A 17,796-nucleotide genomic window follows, 5' to 3' on the forward strand; every position below is an offset into this window, starting at 1 on the left:
CCCGGATTTCCCAGCTCCAAATCCTCTGGGAATGTGCCTGGGAATGGGACAGGGAGCGAGCAGGGGTGTCCGTGGGATGGGAAGGGATTTTCCCTGGATGGGAAATGGCTTTTCCATGGATGAGGACGGAAATTTGGGATGCTCCTCGCAGCTCCATTCCCTTCCCGCTTTTCCAAGCCTTCCCAGCCCCTCTGGAATCCGCCTTTTCCCTGGGATCATTCCTTCCATCCCTTCCTCCTCCTCTTCCCGAGTTTCCTCCTTAATTCCTCCTTCCTTCCTCGCATTCCCAGCCTGGAATTTCCCCTCTGGAATCTCCTACGGGGACACCCGGAATTCATGGATTTGTTTTTCCCAGTGCCCACAACAATTCCAGTTTTCCATGAAAATCCCCTCCGATACTTCCTCCCCCCACAATCAATCCGGGAATTTTTTATTCCCAGGATTCTCTCGGAGCTCTGGGCCTGCCGGAGCTGCGACATTCCCAGATTTCCCCTGATTTTTCCGCCGTTTTTCCCGGATTTTTCCCACTGTTTTTTGCCTCCCCAGATGAGGAGCTGGAGCCGCCATTCCCGGAGGATGAGGAGGATTTCGGGAGCGAGGAGGGTAAGATCCCAATCCAAAGGATTCCCAGGATACGGATGGGGGAATATTTTGGGATTTTGGCCACTTTGGAGCATCCTGGGCTGTGGAAAATGTGGAGAGAATTCCTGGGATTTGACTCTTCGCACTGGTGGAATTCCACTTGGGAAGACTCTTCCCGATGGGATAAGGAGACATCTCCCAGAATTCCTGGGATAAAGGAGCTGTTTGGGAATTTTTAAATGGATTTTTATCCCTAAAAGGCCGGGGAGGGAACCTGCAGGAATTTTGGGATCCACCCCCCAGGATCCCTCTGGACATTCCCGGGATGCCTCCCACTCCCTCCTGTCCTTCTGGGAAGCAGGAAAGGAGCCGGGATGAGAATTCCTGGGAAAGGAATTCCCGGAAAACCGGGACCAAACTCTTGGGGGAGCAGCAATCCCTCGGCCGGCCAGTCCGTGATGGAATTCCATGGAATTCCCGGCATTCCCAACCTCAGCATTCAACATTCCCAATGGACTTTGAGCGTTTCCCATCCTGGAGAAACTCCAGGAGAACTTTCGGCTCTGGAATCTCCTCCAGGAAGATTTTCCCATTTCCCTGATTTCCTGTCATTCCCTTGGCCATCGCGGTGTCCCATGGAATTCCCGGCATTCCCATTCCCAATTTTCAACATTCCCGGTGGATTTGGAGCCTTTCCCATCCCGGAGAAACTCCAGGAGAACTTTCAGCTCCGGAATCACCTCCGTGATCCCGCACCTATAAATCCCTCACCACCCTGAGCCTTTTCTTCCCTTTTTCCCAGAAAATTCCGACTGGGATTACTCCAGTTATTACCAGGGATTGTGGGATTGCCGCGGGGACAATCCCGACGAGCTCTCCTTCCAACGGGGCGACCTCATCCGCATCCTCAGCAAGGTAGGAGCTGGAAGTTCTGGGGAATTTGGGGGAATTTTGGGGGAATTTTTTGGGGATTTTTTGGTAAATTTTCCTCACTTCCCATTTTGTTTCCCATTCCCACCCACGGGACCTCATCCGCATCCTCATCCTATCCTGAGGTAGAATCCAGATTTTTTTGGGGGGATTTATTTGGGAAATTTGGCTCGTTTCCCATTTTATTTCCCATTCCCGCTGTCATGGCCTTATCCACATCCTCAGTGACGTGGAATGCAGAATTTTTTTGGGGGAATTTTAAAAAATTTTGGGGGAATTTTGGCTCATTTCCCATTTTATTTCCCATTTCCAATGGGCTGACTTCATCCATGTCCTCTGGGAGGAAGGAGCAGGAAATTTTTGGGATTTGAGCTCATTTTCAAGGCCAAAAGGTGCTAAAATCTCTCAAAATTAAGATTTCAAATTAAATTAATGATGTCAGGAGGGGGTTTTATTGGTTGTCACTGGTTTTTACTGGTCTTTACTGAGTTTTTATTGTTTTTTACTGGTTTTTACTGAGTTTTTACTTGGTTTTACTTGTTTTACTGGTTTTACTGGTTTTTACTGGTCTTTACTGAGTTTTAATGGTTTTCACTGGGTTTTACTGGTTTTACTTGTTTTTCACTGGTCTTTACTGGGTTTTTATTGTTTTTTACTGGTTTTTACTGGGATTGGGACCGATTTGGGGTCGGAGGAGCAGCTCCCCCTCCTGATCCTGCACCCCGCTCCGGAAACTGTGAATTCCCCATTTTTGGGGGATTCCCAATTTGGGAATTTGGGGAATTGCCTGTGCTGGGATCCCTGGCCCAGAAGCGACGGATCCTGGGGGATTTTCCCTGTAAATTCGGGATGCGGGAAGCGGAGGGAGGGAGAGGCAGCGGTGGGAGGAGGAGGAGGAGGAGGGAAAAGGTTGGGAATGTTCACTCAGCTGCGCCTTAATTTCCTTTTCAATCTTGTCCCAATTAATTTCGCGGAATTAATCTCGCGGCGCCCGCTGGCTCCGACCACGGAATGGCGGCTCCCATAAAATCCCATCTGGCGCCTTCCCGGCCCGGCATTCCCGGGAAATCTGGGCACCGGGAGCGGAATGGGGTCAGGGAGTCATGGAATTGTCGGGGCTGGATCTGGGCGTGATCCCCGCTGTGGAAACCAAAACTGTCCCGGTGCTCCTTGGGCACTTCCAGGGAAACGGGGCCCGTTTGATCCCAGGAATCCCGGGAATGCCGATCCCAAGGGATCCTGGTTCCCCGGGATCTGGGAGGTGCAGGGTGACAACCCCAGAGGTGCCAACGGCTCATTCCCAGGGAGAAAACACTGGGAATTCGACTGGGAAAAGGGAAGAGTCATTCCCGTCCCTAATTCCCATCCTGAATTCCCATCCTGAATTCCCATCCCAAATTCCCATCCCAAATTCCCATCCCGAATTCCCATCCCAAATTCCCATCCCAAATTCCCATCCCGAATTCCCATCCTGAATTCCCATCCAGAATTCCCATCCCAAATTCCCATCCCGAATTCCCATCCCGAATTCCCACCTCTGGCAGCGTCCAAGGCCAGGCCGGACTGGGATATCGGGATGGGTCCCTGCCCATGGCGGGACTGGGATTGGGACGGGGTTTGAGCTCCTTCCCACCCAGCCCATCCCGGAATTCCATAATCCCAACAAAACCCCGTTCCCACATCCCATTCCCGGCCCTGCTCCCTCTTTCCCATCCCAGCGATTCCTCCTCCGGGATAACTGCGGGAATGTGGCGCCGCTTCCCGCGTTCCGTGGCTCCTGCATCCCTGCCCAGGAAAACCGGGATCGGTTCATTCCCTGCTCAGGAAAACCGGGATCCGTTCATTCCCTCCATCCCTGCCCGGGAAAACCGGGATCGTCTCCTTCCATGTATCCCTGCCCAGGAAAACCGGGATCGGTTCATTCCTTCCTGCATCCCTGCCCGGGAAAACCGGGATCGGCTCATTCCCTGTAACCCTGCTCAGGAAAACCGGGATTTGTCCATTCCTTCCTCCATCCCTGCCCAGGAAAACCGGGATCGGTTCATTCCCTGCCCGGAAAAACCGGGATCGGTTCATTCCCTCCATCCCTGCCCGGGAAAACCGGGAGAGGGAAGTGGCGGGAGAGAATTCCAGAAGAAGGCGCGGGGTGACACCTAGCGGCATTTTCCATGGATTTGGGACGGGCACCGTTTTCCATGGATTTGGGACGGGGCCAGCCCTGCCCCCCCCGCTCCGTGCCCGGAGGCGGCGCGGGATGAGCTCGGCCCGGGCTCAGCTGCGCTCGGATCCCGGGATGATCCCGCCGGGAGCGGCGGCAGCTGGGAGGCAGCGGTCAGCCCCGGTCACCGCCGGTCACCCCCGGTCATCCCCCGGTCACCGCCGGTCATCCCCCGGTCACCCCCCGGTCAACCCCCGGTCACTGCCGGTCACCCCCGGTCACCGCCGGTCACCCCCGGTCATCCCCGGTCATCCCCCGGTCACCCCCGGTCACCCCCCGGTCACCCCCCGGTCACTGCCGGTCACCCCCCGGTCACCCCCGGTCACCCCCCGGTCATCCCCCGGTCACCCCCGGTCACCCCCCGGTCACCCCCGGTCACCCCCCGGTCATTCCCCGGTCACCCCCCGGTCACCCCCGGTCACCCCCCGGTCACCCCCGGTCACTCACTGGTCACCCCCGGTCACTGCCGGTCACTCCCGGTCACTCCTGGTCACTCCCGGTCACCGCCGGTCACCCCCCGGTCACTGCCGGTCACTCCCGGTCACTCCTGGTCACTCCCGGTCACTCCCGGTCACCTCTGGTCACTCCCGGTCACTCCCGGTCACTCCCGGTCACCTCTGCTCACCCCCGGTCACTCCCGGTCACTCCCGGTCACTCCCGGTCACTCCCGGTCAGGGACGGGCCGAGGCTGTTCCCAATCGGTGCCGAATCCTCCGGGATTCCCCCGCGTGTCCCCAAATCCGCATCCCGGAATTTCCTCAGCCCGGGATGGATCCCGAGTGTTCCTGATCCCGAATCCCAAATTTTCCTCATCCCGGGATGGATCCCGAGTGTTCCTGATCCAAATCCCAAATTTTCCTCAGCCCGGGATGGATCCTGAGTGTTCCTCATCCCGAATCCCAAATTTTCCTCAGCCCGGGATGGATCCTGAGTGTTCCTGATCCAAATCCCAAATTTTCCTCAGCCCGGGATGGATCCCGAGTGTTCCTGATCCAAATCCCAAATTTTCCTCATCCCGGGATGGATCCTGAGTGTTCCTCATCCCGAATCCCAAATTTTCCTCATCCCGGGATGGATCCCGAGTGTTCCTGATCCAAATCCCAAATTTTCCTCATCCCGGGATGGATCCCGAGTGTTCCTGATCCAAATCCCAAATTTTCCTCAGCCCGGGATGGATCCTGAGTGTTCCTCATCCCAAATCCCAAATTTTCCTCATCCCGGGATGGATCCTGAGTGTTCCTCATCCCGAATCCCAAATTTTCCTCATCCCCAGGGCCTCACCTGCGCATTCCTGATCCCGAATCCCAAATTTCCCCTCATCCATCCCCACCTCCACATTCCTGGTGCTGCATCCCAAATCCCAGATGCTCCATCCCAAATTTTGATGCTCCATCCCAAATTTTGGAGCTCCATCCCAAATTTTGGAGCTCCATCCCAAATTTTGGAGCTCCATCCCAAATCCCGGATTCTCCATCCCAAATCCCGTCTCGGCTCCCGGAATTCCGGGCTCACCCCGGTCGCTGCAATTCCCGGAATTCCGGGATTTTCCCACATTTCCTTGGGAATTCTGCACTGGGAACTTCCTGGGATCAGCCTCGGCTGGGAAAATGAATTCATGAAATAAATGGAATTAATTAATTAATTAATTAATTAATTAAATTAAATAATTAGTTGCTAAATAGGGGCATTGTTATATTCTAAATTAATTCTAAATTATTAAATAATTTATTTATGATAACACAATTATTTTATTAATAATTAAGAAATAATAATTAGTTATAATAAATCGAGGATATAAATTAATTATAAATTAATAAATAAGAAGGTAAATGAATGTTAATAAATTAATAAATAGTCCGGTAAAGTAACATTAATTAATAATAATGTTAACAAACAAAAAAAGAGGGAAATTAATTTATTATTAATTAATAAATGAACAGGTAAACAAACAGGTAAATTAACGTCAACTAATTAATAAACAGATATTTAAATTCATTATAAATTAATAAATGAACAGGTAAACAAACCGATAAATAAATGTGAATTAATTCATTATCAATTCCTAAATAAACAGGTAAATTAACTCATCAATTAATCATTAATTCATTGTAAATTAATAGATAAATATGCAAACAAAGAGGTAAAGAAATGTGAATTCATTAATTATCAATTACTAAATTAACAGGTACAGGAAGTCCTTAATTAATCAGTAATTTATCATAAATTAGTAAATAAACAAGCAAACAAATAGGTAAATAAATGTTAAATAAATAATTATAAATTCCTAAATAAACAGATAAAGAGTCAAATCGATGTTAATCCAATAATTAATAATAAATTATTAAAAATGAATAAAAACTAATAATACTAAATACTAAAAATAAATAATAAATAATGGTAAATAAATAATGGTAAATAATAAGAAATAGTAAATAATAAATAACTAATAGGAAATAATAAATAGTAAATAATAAATAATAACAAATGGTAAATAGTAAATAATAATAACAAATAGTAAATGGTAAATAATAAATAATACATCATAAATAGTATAAAATCAATTAAAATAAATAACAATTAATAGTAAATAATAAATAATAAATCGTAAATGGCAAATAAATAATATATACTAAATAGTACCGAATAAATAAAATTAAAATTCATAAAATCACAATTAAAAGAATAATAAATATCAATTTAAAATAATAAATGGCAAAATTGTTAAACAAAGAGGCAAATAAAAGAAATGTATTAACAGAAAATTTCTGGTTTTAATTTTATATTTTATATTTTATATTTTATATTTTATATTTTATATTTTATATTTTATATTTTATATTTTATATTTTATATTTTATATTTTATACTTCCTCTTTTGTGCTTCATAATTCCTAGTTTCGATTTTAAAATGTTTAAATTTAATTTTTATATTTTATTTTTTAATGTTTTTAATTTTTCTATTTTCTATTTTAAATTTTTTAATTCTTATTTTTTATATTTTTATTGTTATTTTTATTTTAATTTTTAAATTTATATTTTATAGTTTAAATTTTATATTTTCTATTTTGACTTTGATGTTCTACATTTTATACTTGAAATGCTGCATTTGCATTTTATAGAATTTTTTCTATTTTTTACTTTTTATACTTTACATTTCACATTTTAATTTTTATATTTGATTTTTTTATAGTTTGCATTTCACCTTTCACAGCTTATACTTTATTAATTCAATTTTTATATCTTACATTTTATACCTTACATCTTTATACTTTATGTCTTACACTTTATATTTTATATATTTGATTTTTTTATATTTTACATTTTACGTTTTCTATTGTATATTTCAACAATTTAATTTTTATATTTTATATCTTGTATTGTAATTTTTACACTTTCTATTTTATTTTTTATTTTTATTTTTATTTTTATTTGTATTTGTATTTGTATTTGTATTTTTATTTTTATTTTTATTTTTATTTTTATTTTTATTTTTATTTTTATTTTTATTTTTATTTTTATTTTTATTTTTATTTTTTATTTTTTATTTTTAATTTTAATTTTTCTTTTATTTTATTTTTATTTTTAATATTTTATATTTTATCTTTTTTTCTATATTTTATATTCTACCTCCATCCCATCCATCTGCACCCACCCCTGCCAGCAGATTTGGGAATTTTTCCATGGAAAACAGCAGGAAAAACAGAAACTGCAGGGAAAAAAACAATCCCAAAACATCCCAAAAATTTCAAAAATCTCAGAAATCCCCAAAACCCCGGAAACCCCAGAAATCCCAAAAGATCCCGGAAATCCCAAAACATCCCGGAACTCCCAGAAATTTCGGGAATTGTCCCCAATAAACGGGGAAGGAAGATCCCGGGTTCACAGAAAAGGGAATTCGGGATCCCTAAAAAAGGTTGGAATTTTGGGAATTGTCCCCAATAAATGTGGGATTGAATGAAAACCGCGGGAATTCAGCCCCGATCCCAGTGACCCCAGTTTGGGATCGGGAACACATTCCCAGTAATCCCAGTTTGGGGTCGGGAACACATTCCCAGTAATCCCAGTTTGGGGTCGGGAACACATTCCCAGTAATCCCAGTTTGGGATCGGGAACACATTCCCAGTAATCCCAGTTTGGGATCGGGAACACATTCCCAGTAATCCCAGTTTGGGATCGGGAACACATTCCCAGTAATCCCAGTTTGGGGTCGGGAACACATTCCCAGTAATCCCAGTTTGGGGTCGGGGTCGGGAACACATTCCCAGTAATCCCAGTTTGGGTCGGGAACACATTCCCAGTAATCCCAGTTTGGGGTCGGGAACACATTCCCAGTAATCCCAGTTTGGGATCGGGAACACATTCCCAGTAATCCCAGTTTGGGATTGGGAACACATTCCCAGTAATCCCAGTTTGGGGTCGGGAACACATTCCCAGTAATCCCAGTTTGGGACAGAGAGGAAATCCCGATCCCAGTAATCCCAGTTTGAGATCGGAGTGGGGAACACATTCCCAGTTCCCCAATCCCAGTTCTCCCAGTTCCCCAATCCCAGTTCTCCCAGTTGTCCCAATTCCCCAATCCCAGTTCTCCCAGTTCCCCAATCCCAGTTCCCCAATCCCAGTTCTCCCAGTTCTCCCAATTCCCCAATCCCAGTTCTCCCAGTTCCCCAATCCCAATTCCCCAATCCCAGTTCTCCCAGTTCTCCCAGTTCTCCCAGTTCTCCCAGTTCCCCAATCCCAGTTCTCCCAGTTCCCCAATCCCAGTTCTCCCATTTCTCCCAGTTCTCCCAGTTCTCCCAGTTCTCCCAGTTCCCCAATCCCAGTTCTCCCAGTTCTCCCAGTTCCCCTGTCCCAGTCCAGGCCCCTCTCCCAGTTCCCCCCATGGCTTCCCGGGGTCCCTCCCCCTTTCCCACATTCCCAAAATTCCCAATCCCGAGGGAAAATTCTTGAATTCCCAATCCCGAGGGAAGATTCCCCAAATTCCCAATCCCGAGAGAAAACCCCAAAATTCCCAATCCTGAGAGAAAACCCCAAAATTCCCAATCCCCAAATCGTTGGGATCTGGAATCCTGCAGGAAGGAGCACGCGGCGCTTTGGGGCCGGGATTGGGATTTGGCCAAAAATCTGGAAAGAAAATGGGGCAGCTCCCCAAAATTCCCAATCCTGGGGGATTTGGGATCACCAAAAAATCGGGATCAGGAATCCTGCTGGGAAAGGGAGCGCTCGGGATTGGGATTGGGATGAAAATCCCAAAAATTCGGGATCAGGAATCCTGCTGGAAGGAGCACGCGGCGCTTTGGGGAAAACCCCAAAAATTCCCAATCCTGGGGGATTTGGGATCACCAAAAAATCGGGATCAGGAATCCTGCTGGGAAAGGGAGCGCTCGGGATTGGGATTGGGATGAAAATCTGGGAAGAAAAGGGGCGGTTCTGGCAATTCCCTGGAAAACTGGGACGCGTCCGTGTCGCCGATCCCTGGGCTGTCCCCAGTCCCCTTCCCCTCCCAAATCCCGGGAATCTCAGGGAATAATCGCGGGGAATTTCGGAGGGGGGAAGCGGCCCCGGGGTTTTGTCTGGAAAGAGAATTTTGATGGGATTTTGAATGGGATTTTGGATTTTGAATGGGATTTTTAAACAGAAATTTGATAGGATTTTTTTTTTTAATGGGATTTTTAATCTGATTTTTAAATCGGATTTTGGATCTGAGTTTTGATTCTATTTTGGAGCCGATTTTATCCCGGAACCGGCACCTGCTGCTCCCAGATCCGCAGCCCGCTCCCTTCTCGGGGGATTTGGGATTTGGGATTTGGGATTATTTGGGATGACCCCGAACCGTCCCCGCAGCTCCGACGTGCCCCGGCCGCTCCTCTCCATCGCGCGGCTTTAAACCCAAATAATCGCCCTGGGAGCACATTCGGCAACCGGAGCGCGCGATAAACCAGATAAAAATCCCTCCCGCTTTTTTATTTCATTCCATTTCATTTTTCCCTTTTTTTTCCCGCTGGGATAGGCGGGAAAGGTTCATTTTTTTCCCCCCCTCTCTCTCCCTCACAACTGCGCCATTAAACTCGAGCCGGGAAGTTTTTTCCCCGTGAAAAACGGCCAATTTTGGTGTTGTTCTCCCCGCTCGGCAGCGGCGTTATTAAAATGCTAATTTAAGAGTGGAAAGAAAAAAAGAGGGAAAAAAAAAAAAAAAGAAAGGAAAAAAAAAAAAACCCACACAACAACAACAACAAAAAAAAAAACGAGCTAAATCTCTGGCGGTGCCGCAGCCTAATTGCAGCCCGTAATGAGCTCTGGAAATGCGAGTGCCCCCGACACACGGAGAGCAGCCGCCGCCGCCGCCGCCTCATTAGCGGCCGCGCTCATTAATTCTGCCGGCCCCGCGCTGACCCCGCCGCGGGCCGCGGGCGCAGCTGGAGCCGCCCCGGGAGGCGGCGGGGCCGGGCCCGTTACCGCGGCAACCGGTAACGGGGCCGGAGCGCCGGGACCGGAGAGCCCCGGGCTGCGGGGATTGATACCGGTTCTGGGGGGATTGATACCGGTTCTGGGGTGTTTGATACCGGTTCTGGGGGGATTGATACCGGTTCTGGGGGGATTCCACCCGGTTCTGGGGTGTTTGATACCGGTTCTGGGGGATGCGCCCCGCTTTGGGGGGATTCCACCCGGTTTGGGGTGTTTGATACCGGTTCTGGGGGATGCGCCCCGCTTTGGGGGGATTCCACCCGGTTTGGGGGGATTCGCCCCGCTTTGGGGGGATTCCACCCGGTTTGGGGGGATTTGACCCGGTCTGGGGTGTTTAATACCGGTTCTGGGGGGATTCGCCCCGCTTTGGGGGGATTCCACCCGGTTTGGGGGGATTCGACCCGGGCTGGGGTGTTTAATACCGGTTCTGGGGGGATTCGCCCCGGTTTGGGGGGATTCGACCCGGTTTGGGGTGTTTAATACCGGTTCTGGGGTGATTCGCCCCGGTTTGGGGGGATTCCACCCGGTTTGGGGTGTTTAATACCGGTTCTGGGGGGATGCGCCCCGGTTTGGGGGGATTCCACCCGGTTTGGGGTGTTTGATACCGGTTCTGGGGGGATTCGCCCCGCTTTGGGGGGATTCGCCCCGGTTTGGGGTGATTCGACCCGGGCTGGGGTGTTTGATACCGGTTCTGGGGGGATTCCACCCGGTTCTGGGGTGTTTAATACCGGTTCTGGGGGATGCGCCCCGCTTTGGGGGGATTCCACCCGGTTTGGGGTGATTCGACCCGGGCTGGGGTGTTTAATACCGGTTCTGGGGGGATTCGCCCCGCTTTGGGGGGATTAGACGCGGTTTGGGGTGTTTAATACCGGTTCTGGGGGGATTCGTCCCGGTTTGGGGGGATTCGACCCGGGCTGGGGTGTTTGATACCGGTTCTGGGGGGATGCGCCCCGGTTTGGGGGGATTCGACCCGGTCTGGGGTGATTCGACACGGTTTGGGGTGTTTAATACCGGTTCTGGGGGGATTCGCCCCGGTTTGGGGGGATTCGACCCGGGCTGGGGTGTTTGATACCGGTTCTGGGGGGATTCCACCCGGTTCTGGGGTGTTTGATACCGGTTCTGGGGGATGCGCCCCGCTTTGGGGGGATTCCACCCGGTTTGGGGTGTTTGATACCGGTTCTGGGGGGATTCGCCCCGGTTTGGGGGGATTCGACCCGGTTCTGGGGTGTTTGATACCGGTTCTGGGGGGATTCGCCCCGGTTTGAGGTGATTCGACGTGGTTTGGGGTGTTTAATACCGGTTCGGGGGTGATTCGCCCCACTTTGGGGGGATTCCACCCGGTTTGGGGTGTTTGATACCGGTTCTGGGGGGATTCGCCCCGGTTTGGGGGGATTCGTTCCAGTTTGGGGTGTTTAATACCGGTTCTGGGGGGATGCGCCCCGCTTTGGGGGGATTCGACCCGGTCTGGGGTGTTTAATACCGGTTCTGGGGTGTTTAATACCGGTTCTAGGGGGATTCACCTCGGTTCTGGGGTGTTTCATCCCGATTCCTGCATCCCTGAAATTCCAAATCCCCGAGTTCATCCCTCGGGTATTCCTGAAGATGTGAGACCCCCGATTCTGGGGTGTTTTACCCCGATTTCAGGGTGTTGCACCCCGATTCCGGCACGTTTTCCCCCAATTTCTGTGTCCCTGAGACTCCAAATCCCTGAATTCATCCCTCGGGTAGTCCCGGAGATGTGAAATCCCAATTCCGGCATGTCCCCCCCAATTCCAGCCCATTTCCCCCCAATTCCGGCATGTCCCCCCCAATTCCAGCCCATTTCCCCCCAATTCCAGCCCATTTCTCCCCAATTTCTGCATCCCTGAAACTTCAAATCCCATGGATGCTGCACATCCCCCAATCCCTGCACCCCCAAACCCTCCCTGCACCCCAAAAATTCCTGAATCCCGAACACCCCCCAATCCCTGCACCTCAAACCTCCAAACCCGACATTCCCGCACCCCCAAACCCTCCCAGCAACTTCCTGCGGATTTTTATTCCGATTTTTTGGGGGTTTTTTTTGCGCCCCCCAAACCCTCCCAGCAACTTCCTGCGGATTTTTATTCCGATTTTTTGGGGGTTTTTTTTGCGCGCCTCCTGTGTCCCCCCTCCCCCGCACCCCCAGCAGCTCGGGAGCCCAAATCCCTGGGAATTCCACCCAAAGGCCACGCCGTGCCCTCCCCGTGCCCTCGCGGCGCCCCCGTTCCGCCGTGCACTCGCGGTGAACCGGCGCGGCGGCGGCGGTGGCCCCGGAGCGCCGGGCCGGTGATTTAGGAGAACATCAGCGGCCAAGCGGAGCGGCGGCGGCGCCTCCCGGGGCGGCGGCGCAGATGGACGGGCCCGGGGGACGGAACGGGTCCGGGGGATGGAACGGGTCCGGGGGATGGAACGGGTCCGGGGAATGGAACGGGTCCGGGGGATGGAACGGGCCTGGGGCATGGAACGGGCCCGGGGGATGGAACGGGGCCGGGGGATGGAACGGGCCTGGGGCATGGAACGGGCCTGGGGGATGGAACGGGTCCGGGGGATGGAACGGGCCCGGGGGATGGAACGGGTCCCGGGGATGGAACGGGTCCGGGGGATGGAACGGGTCCAGGGGATGGAACGGGCCCGGGGCATGGAACGGGCCCGGGGGATGGAACGGGTCGGGGGCATGGAACGGGCCCGGGGGATGGAACGGGCCCGGGGGATGGAACGGGTCCGGGGCATGGAACGGGCCCGGGGGATGGAACGGGTCCGGGGCATGGAACGGGCCCGGGGGATGGAACGGGGCCGGGGGATGGAACGGGTCCGGGGCATGGAACGGGCCCGGGGGATGGAACGGGGCCGGGGGATGGAACGGGCCTGGGGCATGGAACGGGCCCGGGGGATGGAACGGGTCCCGGGGATGGAACGGGCCCGGGGGATGGAACGGGTCCCGGGGATGGAACGGGTCCGGGGGATGGAACGGGTCCGGGGGATGGAACGGGCCCGGGGGATGGAACGGGCCCGGGGGATGGAACGGGTCCGGGGCATGGAACGGGTCCGGGGGATGGAACAGGCCCGGGGGATGGAACGGGTCCGGGGGATGGAACGGGTCCGGGGGATGGAACAGGCCCGGGGGATGGAACAGGCCCGGGGGATGGAACGGGCCCGGGGATGGAACGGGTCCGGGGGATGGAACGGGTCCGCCGCCGCGGGCTCCGCGCCGCGCTCGGCCGGGCGGTAACGACCGAGCCGGCGCTGCCGGGGCCTCGGAGGGGATCCGGGAAGGGAGTCTGGAGCCCGGGGTCAGCCCGTGTCAGCCCGTGTCACCCCTGTCACACCCGTGTCAACCCGGTGTCACCCCGGTGTCACTCCCGTGTCAGCCCCATGTCACTCCGTGTCACCCCGTGTCAGCCCGTGTCACCCCTGTCACCCCCGTGTCACCCCTGTCACCCCTGTCACACCCCTGTCACCCCTGTGTCACCCCGGTGTCAGCCCGGTGTCAGCCCTGTCACACCCGTGTCACCCCGGGGTCCCTCGGGCAGGGTGGGGCGGTGGCAGGGCTGTGGTTGGATGATTTTGTGGGGAATTGTGAATTGGATCTTTGGGATGCATGGATTCTGATGGGTTGGGATGGGACAAGGAGACCCCAAGGGGATGGGACAGATCCTGGTGGGATGGGACACGTGGATCCTGGTGGGATGGGACATGGAGACTCCAAAGGGATGGGACAAATCCTGTTGAGATGGAACATGGAGACCTCAGTGGGATCGGGCATGGAGACCCCAGTGGGATGGGACAGATCCCGGTGGGATGGGACACGTGGATCCTGGTGGGATGGGAATGGAGACTCCATTGGGATGGGACATGGAGACCCCGATGAGATGGGATGTGGAGATCCCAAAGGGATGGGACAGATCCTGGTGGGATGGGATGGATCCTGTTGGGATGGGATTCCCAGTTTGAGGATTCCTGGGATGGGGAGGACAGAGTTGGGGTGACCCCAAATCCAGTTCCCGTCTTCGAAAGGGAATCAGATTCCCAATTCCCTGCTTCCTGCTGATTCCTGGGAATGGGGAGATGGAGTCATGGTGACCCCAAATCCAATTCCCAAGGACCCCAAATCCAATTCCCAGTGACCCCAAATCCATTCCCAGCTTTGAAAGGGTTCCACATTCCCAATTTCCTGATTCCTGCTGATTCCTGGGAATGTGGATATGGAGTTGTGGTGACCCCAAATGCAATTCCCAACCTTGAAAGGGTTCCACATTCCCAATTTCCCGATTCCTGTGGATTCCTGGGAATAGGGAGATGAAATCAGGGCGACCCCAAGTCCAATTCCGAATGACCCCAAGTCCAATTCCCAGTGACCCCAAATCCATTCCCAGTTTTGATAGGGTGCCAGATTCCCAATTTCCTGATTCCCAACGATTCCCAGGAATGGGGGGGACGCTGCTCCGCTTCCCAGTGATTCCCAGTTGTTCCCAGTGCTCCCAATGCCCCCCTCACCCCTCCCAGGCTCCCTTTCCCCACCCACCCTCTCCCTTCCAGTCCTTCCCATAAAATTCCATAAAATTCCCAAAATCCCCGCCCAGCGCAGCAGAGCCCTCGTTAAGCCCTAATTAACCAAACTCCAACAAAACCCCGTCCTCCCCTTCCTCCTCCTCCTCCTCCCGCTCCCCAAAACCCCGGAATTCCAGCGGGCCGGGAAGGAGCGGAGCAGAGTTCAGGCAGCTCCGCCGTGCCAGGGCTCGGCGTTAATGATTTTAATAAAAATTAGCATAATTAACGAACATCTGCCGCCGGCGGCGCGGGGCAATTTGGCAGCGCCGGCGCGATTGCCGCGAGTTTTTAATGCGCTTTTAATTCTTCCAGCGCCGCGCGGGGGGAAAATTCCAGCTGGGCTGGCGCGAGTTCGCGGCCTGCTCCGGCCCTGGGATTTGGGAAAATCCCGGGATTTAGGAAAATCCCGGGATTTAGGCCCAGGCTCATCCCCGGATTCGGTACAGAAGGAGTTGGGATTGGTTTAAAATCCGGATGGCCCGGCACGCGGAGTTTTAGGGATAAATTCGGATTTTAGGGATAATTTTGGGGGGGTTTTCCATGCTTTTGGATGCTGGAAAATCCCGGGATTTATCCCAGGATTTAGCAGAGAAGGGATTGGTTTAAAATTGGGATTATTTTAAAATCGGGATTGGTTTAAAATCGGGATTGGGACTGTGGAATGGCCCAGCCTGCGGGGTTTTAGGAATAAATTCAGATTTTAGGGATAAATTTGGATTTTAGGGATAAATTTGGGGGTTTTTCCATGCTTTTGGATGCTGGAAAATCCCGGGATTCATCCCAAGGTTTATCCCAGGATTTAGCAGAGAAGCGATTGGTTTAGAATCGGGATTGGGACTGTGAAATGGCCCAGCCTGCGGGGTTTTAGGAATAAATTTGGATTTTAGGGATAAATTTGGGGTAATAATTAAAAGTATACTTTGGGGTAAGAATAATCATAAAAAAAATTCTCCTTCTTGGCCCCAAACCTTGACCCAGAGGATTTGGGGTATTTCTGTGGGATTTTGAGTATTTTTTGGTAGGATTTTGGTTTTTTTTGGTAGGATTTGAAGTATTTTTTGGTGAGATTTATGTTATTTCTGTGGGATTTGGGGTATTTCTGTGGGGTTTTGAGTATTTTCTGTAGGATTTGGGGTAATTTTGTAGGATTTGGGTATTTCTGTGGGGTTTTGAGTATTTTCTGTAGGATTTGGGGTATTTCCGTGGGGTTTGGGATGTTTTTTGCAGGATTCTGAGTATTTTCTGTAGGATTTGGGGTTTTTCCGTGGGGTTTGGGATGTTTTTGGCAGGATTTTGAGTATTTTCTGTAGGATTTGGGGTATTTCCATGGGTTTTCGGATGTTTTTGGCAGGATTTTGAGTATTTTCTGTGGGATTTGGGGTTTTTCCGTGGGGTTTGGGATGTTTTTTGCAGGATTTTGAGTATTTTCTGTAGGATTTGGGGTATTTCTGTGGGGTTTTGAGTATTTTCTGTGGGATTTGGGTTTTTCCGTGGGGTTTGGGATGTTTTTGGCAGGATTTTGAGTATTTTCTGTGGGATTTGGGGTTTTTCCGCGGGGTTTGGGGTGTTTCTGACCCCAATCCCGGTCCCACAGGAGTACCCCGGGTACGGTTGGTGGGTCGGGGAGCTCGGCCGGGAAATCGGGATCGTCCCGAGGGAATTCCTGGCGCCCGCCTTCGACCTGGAGCAGTGACCGGGACAGGTGAGAGCTGCGGGCTCAGCTGTGGGGTGTAGGGTTTGGGGTCAGATCTGGGGTTTTGGGGTCAGATTTGGGGTGTAGGGTTTGGGGTCAGGTTTGGGGTGCAGGGTCATGTTTGGGGTGTGGGGTTTGGGGTCTGGAATTGGGGGTTTGGGGTCAGGTTTTGGATTTGGGATTTGGGGTTTGAGATTTTGGGTTTGGGGTGCAGGGTTTGGAGTTTGGGGTCACGTTTTGGGTTTGGGATTTGGGGTGTGGGCTTTGAGGTGTGGGGTTTGGGGGTTTGGTGTCAAGTTTGGGGCGTGGGGTTTGGAGTCTGGGATTTGGGATCAGGTTTGGGGTGCAGGGTGTGTGGTTTGAGGTTGGGGGTTTGGAGTTTGGGATTTGGGGTGTGGGGTTGGGGGTTTGGGATTTGGGGTCATGTTTGGGGGCTGGGATTTGGGGGTTTGGGTCAGGTTTGGGATGTGAGGTTTGGAGTTTGGGGCGCAGGGTTTGTGGTTTGGGGTCAGGTTTTGGGTTTGGAGATCGGGATTTGGGGTTTGGGATTTGGGATTTGGGGGTTTGGTGTCAGGTTTGGGATGTGAGGTTTGGAGTTTGGGGCGCAGAGTTTGTGGTTTGGGGTCAGGTTTTGGTTTGGAGATCGGGATTTGGGGTTTGGGATTTGGGATTTGGGGGTTTGGTGTCAGGTTTGGGATGTGAGGTTTGGAGTTTGGGGCGCAGGGTTTGTGGTTTGGGGTCAGGTTTTGGGTTTGGAGATCGGGATTTGGGGTTTGGGATTTGGGGTCCCGGATCCATCCCCGGCTGTCCGCGGTGTCCTCGTCTCCATCCCCGTTTTCCCTGGAGCAGGCGGGACCGGGAACAGCAGCGCGGGGACAACGCCGGCCTGTGGCATTCCCTGGATCCCGAATCCCACAGATCCCACAGATCCCCCAAATCCCACAGATCCCATGGGATTCACACAGCAGAGCCACGTGCGGAGGACCCGGCGCCGGCACCGAGTGGATTTATCCCAAAAATCCCTCCTGGAGCCATTACGTGGGGAAACTGAGGCACGCATCCTGCTTTTCCCCAAAATCCCAAATCCCCTGGAGATCTCCCGCTCTCGTTATCCCACTTTTCCTGGGCCAATCCCAAATCCCCTGGAGATCCCAAACCCAGGTGTTCCCTGTCCCAAATCCAGGTGTTCCCCTATCCCAAATCCCAAATCCAGGTGTCTCCCTCTACCAAATCCAGGTGTTTTCTATCCCAAATCCAGGTGTTGTCCCTTAATAAATTCCTTTTTCCTCTCCAAGTTTGGCTGCTCCGGGAATGACCAGAAATAATCAGGAATGGCTGGGAA

General features: G+C 51.3%; 1 protein-coding gene across 4 annotated transcripts in view; it reads left to right on the forward strand.

The window, feature by feature from the left end:
* Window positions 1-17,746, forward strand: part of SKAP1 (src kinase associated phosphoprotein 1) — a 74,951-nt gene extending 57,205 nt beyond the window's left edge. For 2 of the 4 annotated variants that reach the window (XM_085561754.1, XM_085561752.1), the window contains 4 exons: window positions 547-603; window positions 1,385-1,497; window positions 16,356-16,463; window positions 17,304-17,746. In XM_085561754.1, coding sequence (XP_085417880.1) covers window positions 547-603; window positions 1,385-1,497; window positions 16,356-16,454 — 269 coding nt within the window. In that variant the 3' untranslated portion in view covers window positions 16,455-16,463; window positions 17,304-17,746. Of the gene's footprint in view, window positions 1-546; window positions 915-1,384; window positions 1,498-16,355; window positions 16,464-17,303 lie in introns of those variants that run through there. The other 2 variants (XM_085561753.1, XM_085561751.1) reach the window with 2 other exon arrangements.
* Window positions 17,747-17,796: the final 50 nt, after the last annotated feature.

Source organism: Lonchura striata, chromosome 27 (assembly GCF_050655825.1).
Source record: "Lonchura striata isolate lonStrDom1 chromosome 27, ASM5065582v1, whole genome shotgun sequence".
Classification (NCBI taxonomy): domain Eukaryota; kingdom Metazoa; phylum Chordata; class Aves; order Passeriformes; family Estrildidae; genus Lonchura; species Lonchura striata.